Below are 23,153 nucleotides of genomic sequence, written 5' to 3'. Positions count from 1 at the left end.
GTTTTCCGCAGCTCGAGTTGTATCTAAAGCTAAGCTAAGCTAAGATCAATGCTTCCAAACCTACTATCCTCCATGTAACACTGTATATTTTTTAAAAACTCATTCACCCCGTGGCACCAGGTGGCCTTCAAAACATACCGGGCATAAATGACCGTCCCTAGTGGAGGGCGCGCAGAGACCAAGCCAACCTCTGTGCAGCGGGTGTGTGTGGGGGTGGGGGGGTGGCATTTTGAGAAATTGTACCAAATACTTTTAGGGTACAACATGTAGAAGTGAAAACGCAAAAGGTTTTTACAGGCAATTTGAAGGGGAACTGTTGAAATATTCAAATTCTACAGGGTCTGCTGGAGTATTGCTTGGTTTCTGTCCATTATATGGAAAAAAAAATCAACATGACACCGTTAGTAGCTTTGTGATATTTCAAATTTAGCCGGTTGAAATGCTAAAATAATGTATAGAAAAATAGATCTTTATAAAGGAAGCGTGGGTGGGACTGGGAGGTTTTGCCACAGCAGATTTCATCGAGTTTTTTAGAACAAATTTTAATGGAAATATTTGTGGGGTGTGGATTTAGGCTTATTATTGTAGGAGTACTAAGGGGGAGGCTGCCTGGGGGTGCCCCGCAAATATGTGCGGCAAAACCAATCGTTAAAAAAAAAAGATTGATGAAATCTACCACGATGAAAAAAACGTGTCGAAATCACATAGAGCCACGTGGGTCACACCAGAGTTGCTCTACATAAATACTTTGAAAAAGAGTACACTTTGCATTCATCCCACTTCAATCGTAAAAATGACCCTGACATTCTGCTGTCACGAACAGAGGCCTGTCTAGGAACAACGCATACGCTGACGGACAAAGTAGTGACAGCCGTCCGTGAGCTAAGGAGTGTGATTGGAGGGCATGGTGTGTGTGTGTGGGGAATGGGGTGGGTCAGGAGTCTTGGGGTTGCAGGGGTATGCCCTGCAGAATATAGGCAGAGGGGAGAAAGGGGGTTCCAGGGGTGTCCCTCCGAGGATGCCGTGATAGTCAGCCGGGTTGTGCGACCCCAGTCTATACACTAGCTTCACCCCATATTCTAGCAGCTCAATTATTGGGGTTTGGGGATGATCCTGCCATGATGGGTAACAGCGGCTTATGGTTAGTGAGGACTGTCACCGACTTTCCCAGAATGTATAGTCAGAACTAGCAACACCCCCACAGGACTGCCAACACCTCCCTCTCGATTTGGGAGTACCGTTGTTCTGTACTGGACAGGGCCTTACTCAAGTATGCCGTAGGCCTCAACTGCCCTAGCAAGTCGGTTTGGGTCAACTATACTTCCAGGCCCACCGGACTGGCGTCCACCATGATTTCTAACTCTTTCTGTGGATTGAAGAAAGTCATGGTTTCTTTTTCCGTCAGTACCTTGTTGATGGTTTCAAATGCCTTATGTTACTTCTGGGTACATTCCCATGCTGTATCTTTTCTTGTCAATAGTCTTAGAGGCTCGGATATGGTTTTGAGGTTTGGAATAAAGGGCCCACAGTACGTGACCATTCAGTTGAAGCTCTGGATTTCCAATGCATTGCTCGGTGACCTTGCCTCTGAATGTCCTGTACCTAGGTTGCGCAGGTCCGGCGAGATGCCACCTTAATGAAAGTTGAATCCAAAGAACTTGATGCATTTTTGCAGGAATTTGTACTTTTCCCTGTGAAGGGTAAGTCCCAGCTGCTGAATTCTCTAAAGCGTCTTTTCTAGTGTTTCCATGTGCTCTGTCTCGAATGTGGCGAATATCAGTATATCGCCACTTCGATTAATAACTCTGTCCAGTCCTGCTAGGGCTCCACAGATCACATTCTGAAACACCTCACCTACTGAGGATAACCCAAAGCTGAGGCGCTTCTACTGGTATAGGCCTCTGTGCATTGTAAATGTCGTGCTATAGTGGAAGTCAGGGTGGAGTACCAGCTGGTGAAACCCCACTCTCAGATCGAGCTTGGAGAACATGCAGGCTCCTTGTAACTCCCCCACCACATCGTCTAACGTTGGGGTCAGGTGCGTCTCCCTCCTAATGGCCTGGTTGGTCTTCTTTTTTTTCTTCAATGAGCCAATGCTTGAAATGAAAAACACCTCCTCCTCCTCTTCTTCCTCTTCCGCTATGTCACACTCCCCAAAATCACCCCCTTGTTCCACCATTGCCACGTTTTATTGTCATCTTGAGACATTGATACTCGCCCTGCTCAGGCCTCTCGGGATCGCCACGGGAGTGGGGGCCTTGCACATTCTGATGAAGTGTCCACACATTCTGCCCTTTGACGGACATTCACCCAAATGTGGGAGGTCATAACCACACTTTGGACAGGGTGTGGGATACTCCCCTCTCTCTCTTCTGGGAACTCACCTTGGCTTCACCGCTTTGGCTCCTTGCTGCTGACCCACTGCACATACCTCCTCCAGCTTGAGTAAGTGGATTGCCTTGTCCATTCTGGAAGCCCTTACTTCTGCAAGCTTGTATGACCTGCCCATCTCCAGGATGAGGGCAAACGTGAGCCCAGGCTCTCTCAGTACTTGGCGTCAAAGTTTGCCAAAGATGCAACTTTGTATGAGCTGATTGCGGGCCATCACGTCTTCATTCTCCCAGGCACGTGTCGCTGCAAGATGTCCGAGACATCCATAGACTTGTCAAGGGATTTGTCCTCCTGCTTGGCGGCACACATGACCAACCACTCGGAGTCTTGGTTCGACAGTGACATGAAATGGTCTTGCAAAAGTCTTTTGCTGCTTGGTACAAGTTGTCCACTGGTGATTGTGTTCTAAAATGTTGTGTACCTCTGATCCAGCCGCATATATGAGCATGGGCACTTTCACAACCTCATCTGTCTGCCCTGTGGCTCTGAAATAATGTCTAACCTCTCGATCCAGAGGTTCCATTTGGGCCAGAAGCTTGATGGTGTGCCTGTTGTGTCGAACACCGGCATGGGAGCCAGAGAGCCTTGCCTAGCGGGGTCCCTCTCTTTTCCAAACAGGGCCTCCTGCAGCCCCTTGAACATCCTCCTGCGTGTCACCTTGGTTCTCAATCATGGATGCCTGCTTCCTGTGAGTTCACATGTGTCGAAGCGCACAGGCACCCCTGTAAACTTGGAGGCCGCAACTCCCAGGTGATAGAGCGCACAAGCACCTCTGGGCAGGGACAGGCTGCAGCTCAGAGTGTGACCCAGCACCACTTGAGGGGTAGGAATTCTTTCTTCTGTACTCTCAAACACCTCCTTACCCCTTGGGCTCCTTTCTGTGTTCTCAATACTGTTCTCTTGTTGGCCACCCTCCTGGTCTTCACGCACACTTCTTTTCGGTGGTCCACTTCTTTATTTCTTTTGTGTGAAAATTGGACCCCCAGGCCCTCCACGTGCTGTGCACAATGCAAGGTGCTGCATTGTGAGTTCCAAAAATGTCCCCAGGGAGCACAAGCACTCCAAATGGAAGCCGCTGCCACTGAGATAATCAAAATGGTGGTCGGAATCTTACTGCGATCTGTTGACTGGCAGGCATTGAGAGGGATGAACGCTCCCACCCGCCGCTGCGATGCGGACTGAAATCCTGCCCAGCCATCCACCTTTGTCGCCAATGTGAATACTTGGTATCTACAGCCCCGGATTCCCGGTGAGGCCCACCGGCCGTAAGATACTATGTAGACAAAGGCCTGCTGCCGTTGGGCTCCGGACGCTCTCCCAGGCGCGGAAAAGCTCTCTTTATTATAACGTGCGATGGCTCAATGTCATGTGACACACTACAGTCCCGAGCATTGGGGGAGGGCAGGGAAGTGGGCAATTGGAGCAAATGATGTTTCTCCGCATCTCCAAAACCAGGCTTGGGGAATCAGGCTTCTGTGAAAACAACCTGAGGGTAAACATCATAGATCCACTTAGTGTGGTGTTTCTTTGTCAAGTTGACCTCGACTCACCTCACGCCTTCTGACTGGCTGCCTGCTGGGCCAGTTTTAGCCCGGTTTCATGAGAAATATTCTCACTCTCCAGGTCAATCATCCATCAGAAAAGTTAAGAAAATGGTCTACCCACAAATGTTACTGATGTATCCTGCAGACCACATGCAGTAGACTAATAATGAAATCGCTACTTAGGCTCAAGAGATTAATTATTGATTTAAGCATTATTCTCAGGGTTCTTCACCTCTGTCCCCTCGAATGGTACCTAAGCAAATGTCTACTAGCTGTCTGCATGACTGTCATGCAGTGGTACCCGCTGCCACTCTGCATTCACCGCTAATTGTGTCATTCATGGATTGTGATCTCATTCACCATTGGTTGAATAGTCCACTTAGTTGAGAAGCACTGCATCAGAATCTGTTCTTTGATGTGTAATTTTCAAGTATTAACATGTTCTTGTAAAGTCTGAGATATGGGCTATTGTCATTGTTCAACGTTTAATAAATATGGAAACATTTCATGCTTGTTGTTTTCCTCCAAAGGTTTCACCAGTTTTATGCGCAGCCCTGTTGGTGACATATTTAACCCTTTGCACTGCGAGATCTATCAAGACATGGACCAGCCTCTCTGCAATTACTACATTGCCTCATCTCACAACACATACCTCACCGGGGATCAGCTTCTGTCTCAATCTAAAGTGGACATGTACGCCTGGGTATTGCAGGATGGTTGCCGATGTATAGAAGGTATTTTATTTTTGTGCTCTGGCCTCCAGTGTTTTTTGTTTTAATGTAATTATTGAATTGTATGCTCAGATTTATTTGTTCTCTTAATGTTATATATAATACAGCGTGTATCTTGTTTCCCTACCCTGTAACATGGCCTGTTGATCTTCCTTTGAGAGATTTGTTTAGTTCTGCCATACATTTGAAGATAATCCAGAAAAGCATTACGTTAGACCAAAATGCCATTGCTGTAAAGTACAAATGTACAGAGCAACTCAATGTTTCCCCACTGGGTTAAACCTGCCCTACTATCGTAGGACATTTCCAAGGTTTTTGTTGGGTTTGTATTTGCCCTCACAAATTGGGGCAAGAATAAAGCTACACATTTTTAACAATGGCTAATGGCTGTTGCCACCCATTATGGGCCGTCTTGGCATAGACTATTGCTCAGAGCAACCTTGGCATAACGCCAATAGCGCTAAAGGCCTTTTTTTTAAGCAAAGGCAACTGATCATGTAGTGATTGTGAATCGTTTCTTGTGTTAAAAAATACCAACACGATTGACATAATGAAAGTGGCAAAGGGTGTTCACAGAGGTCCATTAAAATGTGCATGGCCGGCCGCTGCAGAATGAAAGAGGAGACGTGGAGATGGAGGCGACTGCAGCAGGTATAGTGTTTTTTTTGTTTTTTTTAACCCAAGGTAGGCCGGAAAAGGGGGTAGTGGTGACAGCAAGGCATAAATTGTGTATGAGCGAGTGAGGCACGGCAGCAGCGCCAATTAAATCTAGTGGAACAAAGTGCCTACCACGAGCCTGGAACACAGACTTTGCCACAGAATAAAGCCCGTGTTCCTGGCATCGGGATTGGTTGCCACCTCTTTCCTGGGCGCTAATAAGTCCAGAATTATGCATCTGGGTGTTCTCCTTCAAGCAGCAAACTCTTTTCATCAGTGCAATCTTATTGTACTGTTTTATGCTTCCAAACAGTAAGAACCACAAAGATGCACAGCATTGAAATAATAGGATATATACATGTCAATTATCCCACTGAGAAGGACCTAAGATACATACATCTGGAGTGTCCTACTGAGAGGGCCCCTTCCATTTCGGCTACTTAAAGTCGAAGCATTCTTGCAGCATATTTTTCACAGTCTATTTATACATGTAACTTGGAGGCTGATAGTGTTACGAAACGTGTCAGTAACCTATCACCATGCATACTGCACTACTACAGATTTGTCTCCACTGCTAACAAAAAACGTTGGTAGTAACCCGGTCACGTGGTCTGTAAATGTGTACAACCTGCAAGGCTAACGCTTCAGTTGGATTGTATAATAGTTAATTATTTATGTTTGCTAGTAAACCATCTCTTTTACCCATTGGCTGCTTCAGAGCACTTAAATGCCCGGGAGAATGTACAGAGTGTGGTAGGAGAATCTGTTCATGTAGTTCTTCATCCAAAATTCCACACACCGAGCATACGAGGTGAGATTTAAGTTCCTTTCTGAACCTCATTATCTGGTTGCAGACAAGTGTGGCAAGAGGCAGTGCTGAGCTTTGGGAATGTAAAGATTTCCCTCCAAAATGCTAAGATCCATGCATGGTCTATGGGTATTAGGTTTTAGGGAGCTGACCTTAGGTGCCTCACCGGCAGTTGACGTGGCACATTACTATAATGGTACAGGCCTTCAATGGATTTCAAAGCCAGGCATAGGGTTATTAAGGTGAAGCAGAGTTATTGTTATCTGGTGCAAGGAATTCTTGGCCAGGGGGATGTTTTCTGAAATTTTGAGGCTATTCAAGTGAAATGCCTTACTGTTTTGTTCATATTTATTTCAAGATTGATGAATAGTAATCCAGTCTCCCCCCCTATCCCCCTCCACCTTTGGCTGTCTCTCATCCTGATACAGCCCTGTCTCTGCTCTACTCTTCAATTTCTGATACGCTGGATGTTCTTGCCCCTGTCATGAGGATCCGTTTGAAGTCCAAAGCCAAGTACAGTTCCTGGTATGACTCTGACCTAGCTACACTTAAACGCAAGTGTAGGGCAGCTGAGAGGAAATGGAGGACTTCCTGTTCATCCTCTGACAAACTGGCCTGTCGCCTGCTACAAAGGCAATACCGACTCTCTGTCCTCACCAAGAAGAGAGTCCACATTCAAGCTCGTGTCTCTGCGGCATCTAACAACTCGGCCGAACTCTTTAAAATCTGCAAGGAGCTGGCCAACCCTGCTGCAGTCTCTACCCCTCCTGTTGCCTCCCAGGCTCTTTGCAATGCCCTTGCCTCTCACTTCATTTAAAAAACCCAGGAAATCCTGTCCACCCTCTCCACCCACACTCCTCCTCTTCCCTCTCCATCTGTGCTTGCTGACCCTCCTTTAGCCACCCTCCCACCATCCTTCTCGTCCTTTCCTCTTTTCACCCCTGAAGAGGTTGCTAGACAAGTCTGATCTATGAAAGCCTCTTCAAAACAGGGTCATCCCTGTTCCTCTAAAACCATCAAGGACCACATTGACACCCTCGCTCCGGCCCTTGCTGATTTTTGAAACCACTCCTTTGCTTCTGGATCCTTCCCCTCCCCTCTGAAGCACTCCTTTGTGCATCCTCTTCTCAAGAAACCCAAAGCTGATCCTTCTTGTCCAGCTAACTATCGCCCAATTTCCATTACTCCCTTTCTTGGCAAACACCTGGAAAAGTGGGCCATCTCTCAGCTTAACCTTCATTCCAATTCTGTTGGCTGGCTCCATGACCACCAGTCTGGCTTCAGAGCTGCCAGAAGCACGGAAACTGGTCTCATAAACATCCGTGAAGATCTGCTCACCAAGCTTGACTCTAACATTCCCTCTGTCCTCATCCTCCTCGATCTCTCTTCTGCCTTCGACACGGTCAACCATACCATCCTGCTCAACTGTCTCCGTGAAAACCTGGGTATCACTGATCAGGCTCTGGCCTGGCTGACCTCTTTCCTCTCAGATCGACCCTCCCAGGTCCAACTTGGATCCTTTCTTTCATCTATCTTCCTCTCTACCTATGGTGTTCCCCAGGGGTCTAACCTCTCCCCCTTGCTTTTCAATCAATACCTGGCAACTTTCGTCCACTGCATTGCCATTTTCTGCTCAAATTTCCAGTGCTACGCTGATGACACTCAACTCATTTTCAGGCTGCCCTCTGCCACCACCTCTCCCTCTCTCATCTCTGATTGCCTAACTGCCATTCAAGATTGGTGTGCCGCCAATGATCTTTGTCTGAATCCCAGCAAGACGGAGATCCTCCTCAGTGGCACACCTTCACCATCCTTTCCCCTCACTCTCTGGCTGGCCTCCCTTGGCCCTCCTCCTACCCCCATCTGCGAGGCTAAGAACCTCTGGGTCATCTTTGACTCCACCCTTTCCTTCTCCGCCCACATCTCTGAGGTCTCTAAAAAGTCCAATTTCCGAATGCACCTCCTCAGAGGTACTCTGCCTTTTCTCTCCTTCCCCCAGAAGCTCCTGGTATCTCAAGCTCTGGTTCTCTCTAGCTTGGACTATTGTAACAGCCTCTTTCTAAATCTACCTGCCTCTACTCTCTGCCCTCTGCAACTAATCCAGAACAGGAGTGCAAGACTTGTCCTTGGCCTCAAGCCCTGGGATCGTATCTCTCCAGCTCTGAAATCTCTTCACTGGCTCCCAGTGGATGCAAGGATTAAATTCAAAGCCCTTTGCATTGCCCACAAGGCTTTCTGGGGCCTGGGTCCAAAATACCTTCAGCTATCCCTCCGCAAATACCTCCCCTCTCGAGCTCTTCGCTCCTCTACCTCCAACTCACTCAGGGTCAGTTGTTTTTCTAAGAAACAAGCTTGGGGTAGATCTCTGTCTTCGGCTGGGGCCTCCCTCTGGAACAGCCTCCCTGCCACTCTAAAATCTGAGGAGAACCATCTCCGGTTCCGGAAGCACCTCAAACCTTCCTCTTTTCTTCTGCCTTCGATCCCCCTCTCCCCTGCTGATCTGTTCTCTCTTGGCACCGTGCACCTGGCCATCCTCGGTCTTTTGGGCCCAGGTACCTGCTCATCCTGTCACCCTCCCGCATTGCCTCCGGGCCACCCCTTGCACTGGGGTCTGTATCTGTACCCATACAACCCCCCCTTTTTCTTCCTGCAGTTATCGGACCTACCCTGTCTGCTGCCTTAAACCTTGCACTTGCAAATTGCTGGCTGCATTACCACTGTTTGTTGCCTTTATTATTATTTTTTTGTTATTTATCTGTTTCTCCTATGCTTCGCACTTTTCCCCTCCCCCCTCTCCCATGCACTTGCGCGTTCTCAATGTCACTGGGCCTAGTAAGATGCTGTTTTGTTCTCCCCTGTTCCCCTCCCTTGCCTTGTCACGCTCTGAAACACTTGTGTACGAGCGCGATAGCAATAAAATATCAATCAATCATTAGTGATCTATTGGGTTGTGAGAATTGATTACCTCCAAGTGTGTGGATTGTTGCAACCAAATGCCACTGCAATGTCAGTGTGACCTTCATTGATGTCACTGTAACATCCTCCTCTATTTTTCCTGGCTCAGATCCGATCCAATTGTGGTCTCTAGAATGTACCCCATAAAGATCTATGTACACAAGGCTGCATACAGAAGGCTGAGTCCTGCACATGTGTCTTTAGGGGTACCGCTTAGTGGGTGCCTTCCGCAAAGTCGGTCTTTTGTATGCTGGGTTTAGACCCTGGACCGATATGTTCATTGCTTTTCAGTAATGGAGTATCACTGGCAGTTCTGAAGCGCCTAGTCTGCCATTTTTCTTCCAGGGGAGAGTAATGAGTTTTGACAAACAGGCAAATACGCTATGCAGTTACCAAACATGTTTTCTTGGTTGCTTAACACTTTGGGGTTGTCACATCCGTTTACTGATCATCATCTCAGATGTTGGGACATTGGAAATGTCAAAGGTGTATTATGAAAATCTGGCATTGCCAGTTTAGGGAATCATTCCCATTTATACTTTTGGTATCCTTACGATATGTTCCTTTTGGCTCACACTTAGTTTAATTTATTTGTTTCTAACTTAATTTTCTGAACTTGCAAAAGGCAGAGGTTAAAAGGGGTGTCTAGTCAAAGGATCGAATCTAAAGGGTCGACAGGTCAAAGGATCGAATTTTTTTTTAAATTATATCTTTTTTTTTAGGTTTTCGTTTAGGGAAAAAAAGTGGTTTTTAGCAAAAAAAGGGGGTTGGGCCCCCCTCCAACAAAATGTGCAAAAAAAAAATTCAATCCTTTGACTTGTCGACCCTTTGGTGTCGATCCTTTGACCTGTCGACCCTTCAGATTCGATCCTTTGACTGGCAACCATTAAAAGGTGCTCATTACTGTGACAAATCGCAGGGTATGTCACGGCTCTAGATGGGGAAGCCCCCCCCCATGGGACCAGGGTGGTGAGGCCACCAACTGATAGTCCCCCTGGGGGTTGTACTGAGCGAGAGGACCTCATGGGGGCTGGGGGGCACATTGGGGGCAGTGATATGGGAGGGAGAACGCAGTATTCCCTTACCCCTCCCACCTTTACCTAAACCCCATCTCTGTACATCCATCCAGTACCACCATATACTGTTATAATGTTGCTCCAGTAAACCCCACTGAGGGAAAAGACAACCATATAGTAGCAAATGACAGAACTGTGCTAAGGAAGAGGATGCAAAAAATGAAGATCACTAGCGGGAACAAAGGCAGACGTGCTAGATCTGGCGTTAACATAATTGGCCATTAATCATTTAAAGATCCAGCGGTAAGGGGAGGATGACATCTTGGATCCCAGCAGAGGAGAGGCAGATGCGCGGGAGACCGACAACGCAAGAGGCAGAGCAGGGAGGATGAGACTTAGCTGTCGGTTACCGGGGCTGCTCCAGGGACGCTGACCCAGAGGGAACTTGCTGCAACGGCACTGGAAGGACTGCAGAAGGCTCTGCAGAGCCAGAGAAGCCGTCCCAACGCCTGAGAGGCCTGCGAGCAACCAGAGCGACAAGGCCAAGGCCTGACAGGTACCACCCCAAACAGGTGGCCAGTCGGAACATTGTGGAGACCCAGAGGGCACTGGAACACAATCCAAGAAAAGAAAGGAATACTTACCGGAGCAGAGGGTCCCCAAAGAGAGGGCCTAGGACCCAGTACAGACAACCATACCCCGTACAGGAATAAGGGAAAGTATGAACTTTGTAAAGTTGAAGAGCATTCATAGACCTTGGCAGGAGAGTAAACCAGGGCTATGGAGTGAGGGCAGAGTGAGGAGAGAGAATACTGTTATCAATCAAGTGAAGGGGGTCTCTGACCCGTGGAGAAAATGCCATCTCCAACTTATGACAAGGGAGAGCACAATCCCTACAGAAACCAGTGACAAACACAGACCCTGGTAGGAAAGTAAACAAGGGCTGTGGAACAGAGAGGGATTGGAGCAAAGGAAACACTGAGTGAGTACATGAAAAAGATTGAGAATCCAGACAGGGGAAGTGTTCCCCAAACAATACTGCAGAAGAGGAGGACTACAAACCCCACAGAGACCAATAACAATTAAATACCCTGGCAGGGGAGTAAACTCGGGCTGTGGAATAGAGAGAGATTGGAGCAAAGAAACGCTAAAAGTAAATGCGTGGGACAGATTGAGAATACAGGTTGGGGGAAGTGGTCCCCAAACAATACTTGAAAAGGATACAAACTTTGTCTGGACCAGTGAAACCCAGAGACCTTGGCAGGAGAATAGATCAAGGTTTGAGGTGAAAAGTCTGGTGTACCTTACTGGGCAAGCAAGTGGACCAAAGCGGGGGGGGGGGGTGGTTATGGTGAATAAGGTCAGAGACCCACAACAAGGGAGACGAATAAGTGCAATATCGTGGGAGAAATTAGCCAGGCTGTTGTGACTGTATTGCAGCCTTAAGAGGCAAATCTGCACATGAAAGATAAACCTTGAAAAATACTAGACAGACTTTTGGGAAAGGGAGTCCAAACTCTGAGTCTTATGGAACCTTTGCTTGCTTCCCTACACCGGTTTTGAACCTCACTGTAACAGCCCTGGGAAGCATGTCTGCTCACCGAGAATCAAGCTGGTAGAATACATGAAAGGCTCTGGGAAACGAGGAATCAACCCCCAACCTTGTGGATCCAATACTTACTTTTGTTGGCGCCCTTATTGAACTTTCATTTGGAACTTTTCTGCTGAACATACATCAGGCTGCAGGTCAGCAGTCAAACATACATTTACCCTTTCAACTTTTCCTAAGTTTAGCTTGTGAGGGATATGATAGGTTTTGGACACAGGATGGTGGGCTATAATTTGGACATCCTGACACTGACCGTATCCTCATTACTAACCTTTGTTATGTTTTGGGTGGAAAACGTAAGTATACAGTTTCATAAGGATAAATTAACAAGGATAACTGTAGTACAGTAAAATAAGGATGCACTTCCACCAGCAATAAATATGTTGACATAAATGAAAGTTTCTCTCAATGTCAGGAGTACATAAAACGAAATCGTTTGAATAGAAGGCTTGCTTTGTTGTCCACTAACGGAATATGAACACAGCTCTACTCTCTCCTTTTGTGATGGCTAAAGCAAAGGGTTTGCTAGGGGTACTAAAAAGGAAGAGCTGCAGAGACACCTCCCCCCACTTCCTCTTATTTACCCCCACTTTAAAAAGTCTTTTGTGATCTAGAATAGCTACATTGCTCTTTAGATGTACGGTCTGAATGCCCGTAATCCCCCCTCTGAATGCCCCCCTGAATGCCTCCAGGACTTGAAGGGTAAGCCCATGGATACAGTGAACCTTTTGTACCTAAGCCAAGGTAATGGTTAGACACAACTAGTAAGGCTTCTTAACATCAATTGCCCCCAGATGCACGTGAAAGCTGCTTTCTTATCCCAACATCCGTCAGATCTACCTGCAATTATCACGATACGATTCTTCAGTCTCTGTCTGAACCTTCTGGAGCAAAGACAGCCAGGCATGTCCTCCCTTTTTTTCATTCTTAGGGGTTGATTTTCCTGCAATCAGTTTTGGGAGACTCGGCACATTTGCTTCTAAAGAAAACTACTGTCCATTCCGAAAGAAAAGCTTGAAAAAGTACATCAGTGCCTCTCGTTTTTAAAATTTGCCATATATGGATTATGGAATGTAAGTGAAAATGTGTGTTACAACAATCGACCGGGGTAGTGAAAGTTAAGCCACCCTTAATCCCTCCATTCAAATAATAGGACATTACATCACATTATATTGTACTCCAATGACTGGGCATTGTGTTTAACAATCAAGTTTGGAGATGCGAGGCTTCAGTATGTTTATAGTGACTTATAACGGGCACAAACACCTTTAATTTCAATGGCTTTCGTCCCTGTGACTAAAATACTATACCTCAGTGCCTGCCTCTCAGGAGCTAGCGGGCAAAGGATGCAGTATAAATATAAAGCAGAGCTTTCCTATGACTACCAAACAAGACCACCTTTTAAACTCACTATATGTGCCTACTGTCTTTGCTCAAGATGGGCTTCCCTCACCCCATTTCTCTTTCGGTACAGAAGACTCAAACACCATCCCATCCAACAAATGCTGTGTAACTGACAACCGATCAGTTCATCTCTTGAGAGTACCTGCCTGGCTTCTTAAAAGCTATGCAACAGTATTTAGTTCAATCATTCAAACACTGGTGAACAATCCATCCTTGGGAAGGGTGGTCTTGTCTTTCCTACTTAAAAGTATAGTCTTTCCTTTGCTGAAAGAAGGGGTCTGTTTGTTTGTGGAGAGTCCCGGAAAGTGGACACGAGAGGAAGGCGGTGGCCAGAAGGGGAAGAGAAAGGAGAACCCTTTCCGTACCAATACCGCACTGGAAATGAAACACCAAAGCGAAGGTTAATGACACGTGAGCAACAGCGCCATCCAGACAGGATAGGCAGCGTGAGAAGAAGAGAACACTGATCCAATGACGAGATCCCATTACATTGCAGGTAACAGGGAAAGCAGGAGTCCCAGAGAATGCAGAATTTATAACGATTGGCATGACCATGTTCGGTTAGCCATGAAAACCAAATGTAACGATTGGAGTACTCTTACTCATCGCAGTAAATGGCAAGAAGCAACAAACAGTGAGAAGTCTTCCTGGGGTCAGCCTGCTTGTCCCAGTGAAGAACCAAGTCAGAAGTAGATTGAGGAACTGTTAGGGAAGCGGCCTACTCATCCAAGTGAAGAACCACATAAAAAGAGAGTATGAATCCTTCAGGGACACAGCCAGCTCGTCTCAGTGAAGAGTCCGATACTAAAAAGAGGGAGAATCCTTCAAGGGCTTAACGTACTTGTCGCAGTGGGTGGACAAATCAAAAGAAGAGCGAGACTAATCACTGGGTACAATAAAATCTTTAGCACACAAGAAAAAACACATTTTAAAATGTTTAAATACATAAAATAACAATAATTGCTTCACCCACAATACAATTGCACAATATTTCAAACATAAAAAAGAAATCTGAAACATAAATTAATATCAGAATAAACAGTACATTATTGATAAAATGTCTGAAGTTAATAATTGTGCCTAGATTAGGCAGTGTGCAAAATTTGTCAAAATGTACTACTACATAACATCGTTCATAAGAACAAAAAATACTAAAATAGGCATAATGACTCTTTCTGAATAAAAAAGGCAGAAGCAGTTTTCACAGCAGATTCCTCTTCATAGATGGTGTTCCAAAACTGATCAGTCTCTATACATTCAATACTAGGGTCAAGGGAGGAATACACCTTTAGATATGCACTATTTAATTTCTGGCAGCCGCTAAGAATATGCCTGGAGGTTTCAATCGTAAGTTTACACACGCAACAGTCTGTCCTTATGTAAAGTCCCTACCCTAAAATCGTATACAGGTACCAGGCTACCTAGAGAGAGGACTATAAAAAAAGCAAGGCGAGATAACGAAAGGGACGTAGAAAAATCCCCGCCGAGAAACAAATCAACTGGTATAAGAAATAACTACGTGCTATTTTAAGAAAGTATACTAAAAGGACATTGCTGAAAAGCAAGCCCCAGGAGAAGGGAGCCATTTTCCTGGTCTGTATTTGTTTAGTGTAAGGGGTTGTGTCAGCATAGGCTAGGATAGTTTTGGACTGTTACTTTGGACTAAAGAACGTACGGCAAGCACCCTAGTTTAGCTTTGTTAGGTAGGGAAGCCCTTAGAATAGGGAAGGTAAGTCATTTTCTTATTTAGTTAAACAAATATTTATTGAAATGCCAAACCCTAGTCTGTCTCTTCTTTCTGACCTACCACATTGTGAAATAGAAACATACTGATGTTTGCCTTTTTTTGTAAGAACTGGAGCTCCTCTCATGGTCAAAGCCCACCTATTCGAGGTGGTTTCTGCACCATTCTTGAACCACTGATTCATCTTTCCCTTTCCATGTGGGTTACGCCCCACTACTGACACGTTTGCTGTTTGCCCTTCGTGTTGCAAACATGCTAATTATTTTTTTCTCAAAGCATCTCCTGTCTCCCTTTTTATTTTATTCTTCATAAGAGTTATTATATTTAACTTTGTTTTGCATTGGAGTCTTCTATTTATTATTGAGTCCGTTGCATCTACAGTTTGAGCATAAGGTGTATGTCCCTTGGGACTTCTCCACCTGCCTTAGCATATATATTTGGGTAAACCACGTGGTTGTAACTTGTGAAGCTGTGGCGTTCAAAGTCGGCTCCTTCTGTAGCAATTGGTTTAGAGCTACTTTTTTGGCTCCAAGACACTCCATCATGCCAGCCGTGTACTCTGAGTGGGTTCTTGGCTAATGCTCAGGGCACGGTCCATCCCCCACTGTTACCAAAGTGGTTTTACCCCATTTTGCCCTACAGGAGTTCTTTTGAGAGAATTGGTTACCCATTGTGTTGGTGTAGATAGGGCTCCTCAGGAAGTCTTCGTGTTCCCTATGTTGTTTATCATGTGGCAGTGCAGCTTTTCTCCACCTGTGTGTGCCCGACCCTGCAGTATGCAGGCGCTGCTAGAATTGAAAGTCCTATCTGCCCTACAACAACGTCCTCATGCTTGTTGGCCATTTCATGTTAGACGCTGTCTACCAAAATCACTGCCTTGATTGATTTGCAATATGTTTCTTGGATCAATGGAAAAATGTTGTTTGGCTTTTGGTTTTCTATTTAAAAAATGACTGGTCTGATTGTATACTCTCTTTGTATCCTCGTCTGCTTCTGGTGATCTAATCCATTCCTGCTGCCTCCTCTCCCCTGCATGACTTCTACTTTTAACTTTGCCTCTTATCTGAAATTGCCTTTTTGGATTGTCTGTGACAGGGTGCCTTCTTACCTCCTTTGCTCTTGTGCATAATTTCATGAAATGTTCCTGCCTTCTACCTACAATTGTCTGTCCGTCTTCATATGGGAGGTTTGGTCTGTGTCCTTATGCCTGCATGAATTGTAGAACCTCTTTCCCCACTCCCTTTCAGGGATAGCTCTTGCTATTCTTTCTCCTTTTTCTTAACCTTTTTATTTTATTGCCCACAACGTCAAGATCCAGTCATCTGTCTGCTATTTTGTTAGGCTTCCTTTTGTGTTTTCATCATGTTTATTCTTGTAAATATTTTCTGCTTTTTATTTTCCAGCACAGGGCGTGTACTTTGTGTCAAATCGAAGGATGCTGTCCCTTCAATCCTAGGGGGAGATCTTTCCCATGGGGCCTGGTTGGTGCTTCCACAGTACAATAGTAGTCCCCCTGAGGGTGGTGTACAGCAGGAGGATCACATGGGGAGGAACCCCCTTAATGGATTAGGGACGACTATGTTCAGAGAATGCGTTATGCCCCTGCGTTAGTACCCCTAAACCCATCTCCAATGTTCAGTCCTCCCCTCTTTAGATAGGGCCAATATCTATTATAGTCAAGTTAGTCAATCTAATATACTTGATAACGTTCAAACCTTAGAAAATACAAAATATATTACATCAGACTCTGACATGTACTGAGAAGATGATGATCAGGAGTCCAAAGATCACTATGGAGAAACATAAAAAGCATTCTAGCTTCTCAATGACTGAAAAGAAGATGATGCTCAGGAGTCCAAGGGTCACTATCGGGAAGCAGAATCAGTGCTCTAGTTCCCCAACAAACTTGATTGGCCCAATACAACTCCCTTTCCCAATGCAGGAGTTTAAGCGTCACAGCTGAGATGCAACAGAGACGATCCTCCAACAAGGAAATCGGCAAGCTCTGCCACTGTGAGAAGGACGAGAGCCAGATGGAAGGAAGCAGAGAGTGGGGGAGGAGGAGAACGCAAGCAAGGTCCCAGAAGCCAGGACTGCTCACGTTATAGCCATCTGGAACCTCTGGGCATCCTGAGCACTGGCAAAGCGCCCAGCAGAGCGAACGCCTCTCCGTGAAGAAGCAGACATCGGAAAAGCTGCTGCCAACCACAGCAAAGCCCCGAAAGTGACTGGGGCTTCCGGAGACGCTGCAGCTACTCAGGAAATGCTGGTTCCTTCCAGTGGGAAGCAAACAAGGGTTACTTGAGTGGCGGTCTGGGGGAGCCAAACGGGTGAAGGTGCAGGCCACAGATAGAGTGTCTGGAAACTAAGTGCGAGTCTGGGACCCGTACCCATTTGTCTGTGAAATATTTCTATTGTTTGTAAACATCACAATAATGTATGTCATTATGGGGACCAGTCATGAATTCCTATTCCCCATTGGGTTTTAGCATGTTTTTTGTGTCTTTTAGGATTTTGGATGTATGCCACGGTATGATGAGTTGTGTGTGAGTGAATGCACCATGTATGGCGGGTATGAGTGATGATGTTTTAGCCGATTTTTGGCATATTATTGCTGCTGTTTTGCTATGTTAAAATAATCAGTGTATAATTGTTTGTGATTTATTCACCAGTTTTCAATTTTTGCATCACCTTAAATAAATTTGGATAAATTATTTCTAAATGGGCTTTTCTCTGGACATATCTTTTCTGTTTTTTGATGCTATCATAATACTCTGGTCCAGAGGTTAGAGTTACCCTGTTTGCATGATTGTTGCCAGCGACTTTTATTAAACAAGTAAGAGTTGGAGAAATACTTCACCCTACTACTAAGAGGGGGTTCCAAGCCTCAAATTAATATTCTAAGGGTCTGGCAGGATAGTCCAAAAGAAACAAGTCCACCATCATGTCGACATTCCTATTTCCAGCCCTCACACTAAAACTTAAACTAATGTGAAAGGGGTATCTTCTTTAGTCTCCAGGTACTGTTCCAACTCACAAAATAAAGCTCCAAAATGGTGCAACAAATAAACTCCAAAAGGAAAGACAACCTTACTCCCAGACTGTCGTGCCCTCCGAATGTTCATTGAAGGTCTTTTCCTCTTTTAGTATTCCTGTTGTGCCCTTCGAAAGTCCAACGAGGGTCTTCTCCTCTTTTAGTGTTAAAAAAGTATCCTTGATATTGTCTATACAAATTACTAGGGAGGAGGCTTCCCTTCCCTTCCCTTAGTTTCTTATCTTCCACAGTCAACCTGGTTCTTGTTTCTCCTTGGTTTACCAGCCAACCCAGTACACTATCCTGCCAGATATGGTGACTATGAAGAGTGTGTTAGCTCTCTCTTCTTATGTGAGTGAGTCCCAGGCTTTGCCATCTCTGTACTTTCCAATTGTGCGTTTTCATGCTTAAATACTACTGCTTTGCTGGTCACAGCAATTGTAGTATACTCTCCTCCCAGGGGCTGTTTTTTGACAATTGCTTTGGCTGTGTCTTCATGTGGGTGTGAATCCCAGGCTTGCCTTTTCTTTAAACATGATGTTCTTGCTTGACCACTACTACTACTATTACTTTGTGGGTCACCGCCAACCTGGTATATTGTCCTGCCAGGTACTGTGACTATGGGGTTGGTGTGGAGGCCTTGATTAGGTATATGGGTGCGGGTCCCAGACTCACTTTTGTGATTCCTCCCTTCTCCTAGCTGTTCTGCCGACTGTTCCGGTCTCCCCAACTTCTCTGTAGAGCTTATCAGTGCTTTTCAGTTGTTCGGGGGTGCTTTGGGTATTCATGTCTTGCCTTTGCTTGCTTGCAGTGGCTCTGCTATAACTCCCGGCCTCTGAGCTATGCGTTTTAGCTTCCCCATGCGTTCCAGGCTTCCCGACTGGATGGGAACTCTTGTGGGTGTTCATCTGTGATGGAGCTTCTAGGGGTGTCTTTACTAGCGGGTAAGCGTCCCGTTCTGGATACTGTCATCGTCCCATCTCCTCTACTGCTACCAGTATTTGAATCTCCCGCTTCTTCCTGTATGGTTATCTCTTTCTCTCTTCCCAGTCCTTCTTTCCTTTTCATAACATGAACATGAACAGTATTAGCTGTTCTATGGCATCTAGAAAGTTAAAATGTCTTCACTCCTCACTAGGTTGTTCTTGCTCTTACTCGTCTGAGTAGTATAGTGATCTGTGTACACGATGTTCTTCCACATCTCATTGTTTTGCCTGGGGAAGTGACATTGTCCACTCTGCAGGCATACATGGAAGTGTGCAGGATAACAGGGTGAGGGAGGGTTGGTGTGTAGGGGAATTATACTGTGTTAAGGTGTCGTTGCTTGTCCCATAGGGGTATTCCATCCTCATGAGATCCAGTTGCTGAGTACCTCCCCCAGGAGGACTATCGGGTAGCAGCCTCAACCTCCTGGCCTTTTGGGAAGGGGCTTCCCCCTTAGAAGCAGTAAAGATATCCTGGGATTCTTCACAGTGGCTTTCACAGGAAACCATTAGCAACTATTTCCAATATGAATAATGCATTCTGCTTCTTAATCCCCATGACAGTGAATTATGGAATTCTCATCATAACTTGCTATGAAGCCACAGCATTTTTTCGGACAGGATTTTTTGTTGTGGGTGTGAGATGAGGGGTAGCGTGGTATTTTCTTGTCTTTTGCTTAGTTCCCTCGCTTACCTGGCCGGCGTAGTTCGGGACAGGACAATGGGTGGGAAAGGTACGCAGATGGGAGGACGGCACACAAAACCTAAAATTATATATTGATGGCTTTCAAATATGGTCCATAATCCACCTTTGGGTTCTGAGGGTATTTATAAAAAAAACTCAAGCTCCGCTTTTGTCGTCTATAAGATGTCACACTTGGACACCTTTTTGCAGTGTATGGCTGTAGTTGATAGCTACCCATCTTTAATTCTGCATCTATTTTGACATCATTCTAGATACTCATCCCCATCACTGGTAACCATGTAGCAGACACTGAAGTCTTACATGATGTTTACCTGGTAATACAGGCCTGGATGGCCCAACACGAGCTCTGTCTTAATTATGATAAGACAGAGCTCCTCATCTTGGGATCACCCAACCGACTCTGCAAATTGGACCATTCCTTCAAATCACTCATCATTGATGGCAACGTCACCAATGCTACTAAAACTCTAGGTATCTACCTTGATTCAACCTTATCCCTCTCAAGACAAACTAACGTTGTGGTCTCAGCCTCTGAGTATACCAATAAACTCTTTACAGCCTGTCGTCCTTTTCTCACAGCCTCTAACTGCATCTCTCCTTGCAAGAACATTATCCATGGCTAAAATCGACTACTGCAATGCCCTCTACCTAGGTACCAGCAATCGCAACCTCTGCAAGCTTCAGGTCACCCAAAATAACGCCATTAGGGCTGCCCTGAACATACCTAGGAACCAACACATTTCGGACACTCGTCGCAATCTGGAATGGCTCTCGGTAGCCCAAAGAGTTGCCCTCAAATCTCTCTCACTCACACATAAATGCCTCGCCAACATGGCCCCTCAATATCTGGCCACCCGGTTCTCTCCATTCACTACCAACCGGCCACAGAGATCTACCCAAGCGCATTTCCTAGTTTTGCCCAGATTTCGACTCCAGAAATCTGGTGGTGTCAGCTTCCCGGTCCTCGCCACCAAACTATGGAACTCCCTGCCTACCCCACTTAGAATGGAACCTCAATTTCAAGCATTTAAGAGCAAAGCTAAACAGTGACTCATTGCTCAAGAGTCCAACAGTATCCCCATATAAATCTGGTTTCAATCTACTGTACTCAACAGATTTCTGTCTTGCTGTGCATACTGTGTATTGACGATTCCGTGTTACCCTACCTACAGATTTTTTGTAAATTACATTTGTAAATATTGATTATGTAAGTATTCATTCTGTATACCTGTGCATTGCTATTGCTTATCAACCTCTGTAACTATGACATGCACCCAGATGCCTTTGGGCCAGGCGCGCTATTTCAATAAAGAAATACAAATATACAAATACAGTGAACAATGCACAAAGGCTGAGCCTGATCTTATATGTAGATTTTTATTTCACAGTTGACTGTTGGGATGGTGCAGATGGCGAACCAGTGGTACATCATGGCTACACCCTCACCTCAAAAATCCCTTTCAAAGATGTTGTTGAAGCCATCAATAAACACGCCTTTGTCAAAAATGAGTAAGTGTAATATATTGTGAATTTAATTTAGAAAAAAACATGAAATTGTTCATGCTCAACCTTTATCTGGTATTCATATTAGTAATGAAATGTATGCATTCACGGAACCACACAATCCTATGATTGCAGTGACCATAAGATGTTAGTAGAAAAATACAGTAATTACACAAATGAAGGTGAAGGAAGAAAGAAGGAAAGGTTATGGAAAGAAAGTTAAGCGTAAGGGGTCCTAGTTTATTTTGATAGTTGTGAAAATAATTCCTGATACTGACCAAGATGACATTACTTTGTGGCAATTGCAGTCTCAATATGAAAGAGGGATTGCAGTTGTTGATAAACATTTATTTGGAAGGAGCATGGGTCACAGGGCATTGGAATCTGGAGCCTGAAAGTACATAACAAATAACCCATAATCTTGTGCTCTGGCCTGTGAATTAGAACATCATCCCATTTAAACATCCAAACAGTGCGACATACAGGATACAAAAGACCTGCTAAAGCCTAGACTGCTGGACCCCATTAGCAACCATAAGATAAGGAAGCACCCTTTATAGAGTTCTAGGACAGCATCATTGACCCACAGCGACCAACTCAATTCAATGTGTTTGTACAGTCTCCCTAGAGAGAGAGAGAGAGAGAGAGAGAGAGAGAGAGAGAGAGAGAGAGAGAGAGAGCGCTACTTGAATCCTAGTAGAGTCGTGTGCTACAGTGAAAAGAGTGACCTTGATCCCCAGTAGAGGTGAGGTGTAATAAAGTTGGCAAAACCCCTTGACCCAGGAAGAGGGGAGTAAGTAACCGAGAGAAGGTGACACCGAAAAAGGGGAGGACTTTAGGACACTGATCAAAGGAAGGAAGCCCTAAAATCCTGAGATCAGCGGAGAGGACTTGTTCTATCCAGCAGAAAGGATACAACTTAGCTCTAGAAATCATTAGGAAGGAGATCTTCCTATGTTGAACTTTCTGTATGCCTTTTCATTTTATGTCCTTCATATATGATCATGTTTTTAAGAACCTTTATTTACAGCCACCCTGAAATAATTTCCAGGCAATAATCATATGTTTAATTTTTTGTTAATAAACCCTTTAACTTTATTCTGTCAGTTGTGTATGCCCTCTTCTATGTGACACAATCATTAACCATAAGTGAAAGAGTTGTGTGTCAGATTTTATGGCATGAAAGAAGGACTAAAAGGTCAAAAAGAAACATTATTTTGCAAATATCTGGGGTAATCATGGTTGACACTCGTCTTCATGGTCAAGAGTTTAACCGTCTCCAACCTATTTTACAATTAAATAGTTCCTTGATAGCTGTAACTTCTGAGCCTATAGTTTGAAACCGATTCAGAGCATGATTTTTGGTATGTTTCCACTTCTTTGTGATCTGTGAATTGTTTAGTGGGTTTTAGTTGAATAGCCTTTGTATTAAGTATTTCTATGTCCTGCTTTGTATGTAGCTTTTTTATTTGATGTTCATGTTGTGACAAAGTCAGACACCTGATGTTTTCCCATGGCCGGGGTGGGACTCTGCATCCCAGGAAAGCCAGTCATCAATGCACTGCCAGATTTGTGAACTACGTGGAGTTAGTACAGTGTGGGAGGCCATGTCCCCCACCATGCCAAAACTGGGGTGGTGGGATCGCCAAACTCCAAAAGGCAGGCCTTTGGACCAAACATTTACTCTGCGGCACATGCCTGGTCCCTTATTCCTATGTAAAAGTACCAGTAGAGGCAACCCCATCCCTTTGTCAACTTTCCTTTACAGAAACCCAAGAGCAAGAGTTGGCCAAAATGCCCTGAGCAACCTCTCTCATCAGATTCTAATAGAAAATGGATTGCACAAGATCCTGTGCGACAGAAATGGCCCCAGTGGCAGTCAGAAAGACAAAAGGAGAAACCAGAAGACAATCCTAGCCTTGCGGGTTTCTGCTGGAGATTTGCAATCCCCAAGATTTTTTCCCATGAGCCTTCCTGTGTAATGGAGCAAGGTGACTGAGTTATGTAGAGTTGAAGTATTATTTAGGCGGGTAAAGAGGAGCCCCAGGCTGCCGAGGAACAAGAATCT

General features: G+C 45.1%; 1 protein-coding gene across 6 annotated transcripts in view; it reads left to right on the top strand.

The window, feature by feature from the left end:
* PLCH1 (phospholipase C eta 1) overlaps positions 1–23,153 on the top strand; it is a 1,334,702-nt gene that overhangs the window by 839,379 nt on the left and 472,170 nt on the right. For all 6 annotated transcript variants that reach the window (XM_069618420.1, XM_069618421.1, XM_069618423.1 and 3 more), the window contains 2 exons: positions 4,466–4,669; positions 20,971–21,091. In XM_069618420.1, coding sequence (XP_069474521.1) covers positions 4,466–4,669; positions 20,971–21,091 — 325 coding nt within the window. The remainder of the gene's footprint in view (positions 1–4,465; positions 4,670–20,970; positions 21,092–23,153) is intronic.

This window comes from Ambystoma mexicanum, chromosome 10 (assembly GCF_040938575.1).
Source record: "Ambystoma mexicanum isolate Mex_15411 chromosome 10, UKY_AmexF1_1, whole genome shotgun sequence".
In the NCBI taxonomy this organism is placed as follows: Eukaryota; Metazoa; Chordata; class Amphibia; order Caudata; family Ambystomatidae; genus Ambystoma; species Ambystoma mexicanum.
The sequence above is the reverse complement of the archived record's forward strand: the minus strand, read 5'-3'. Positions and strand labels throughout refer to the sequence as shown.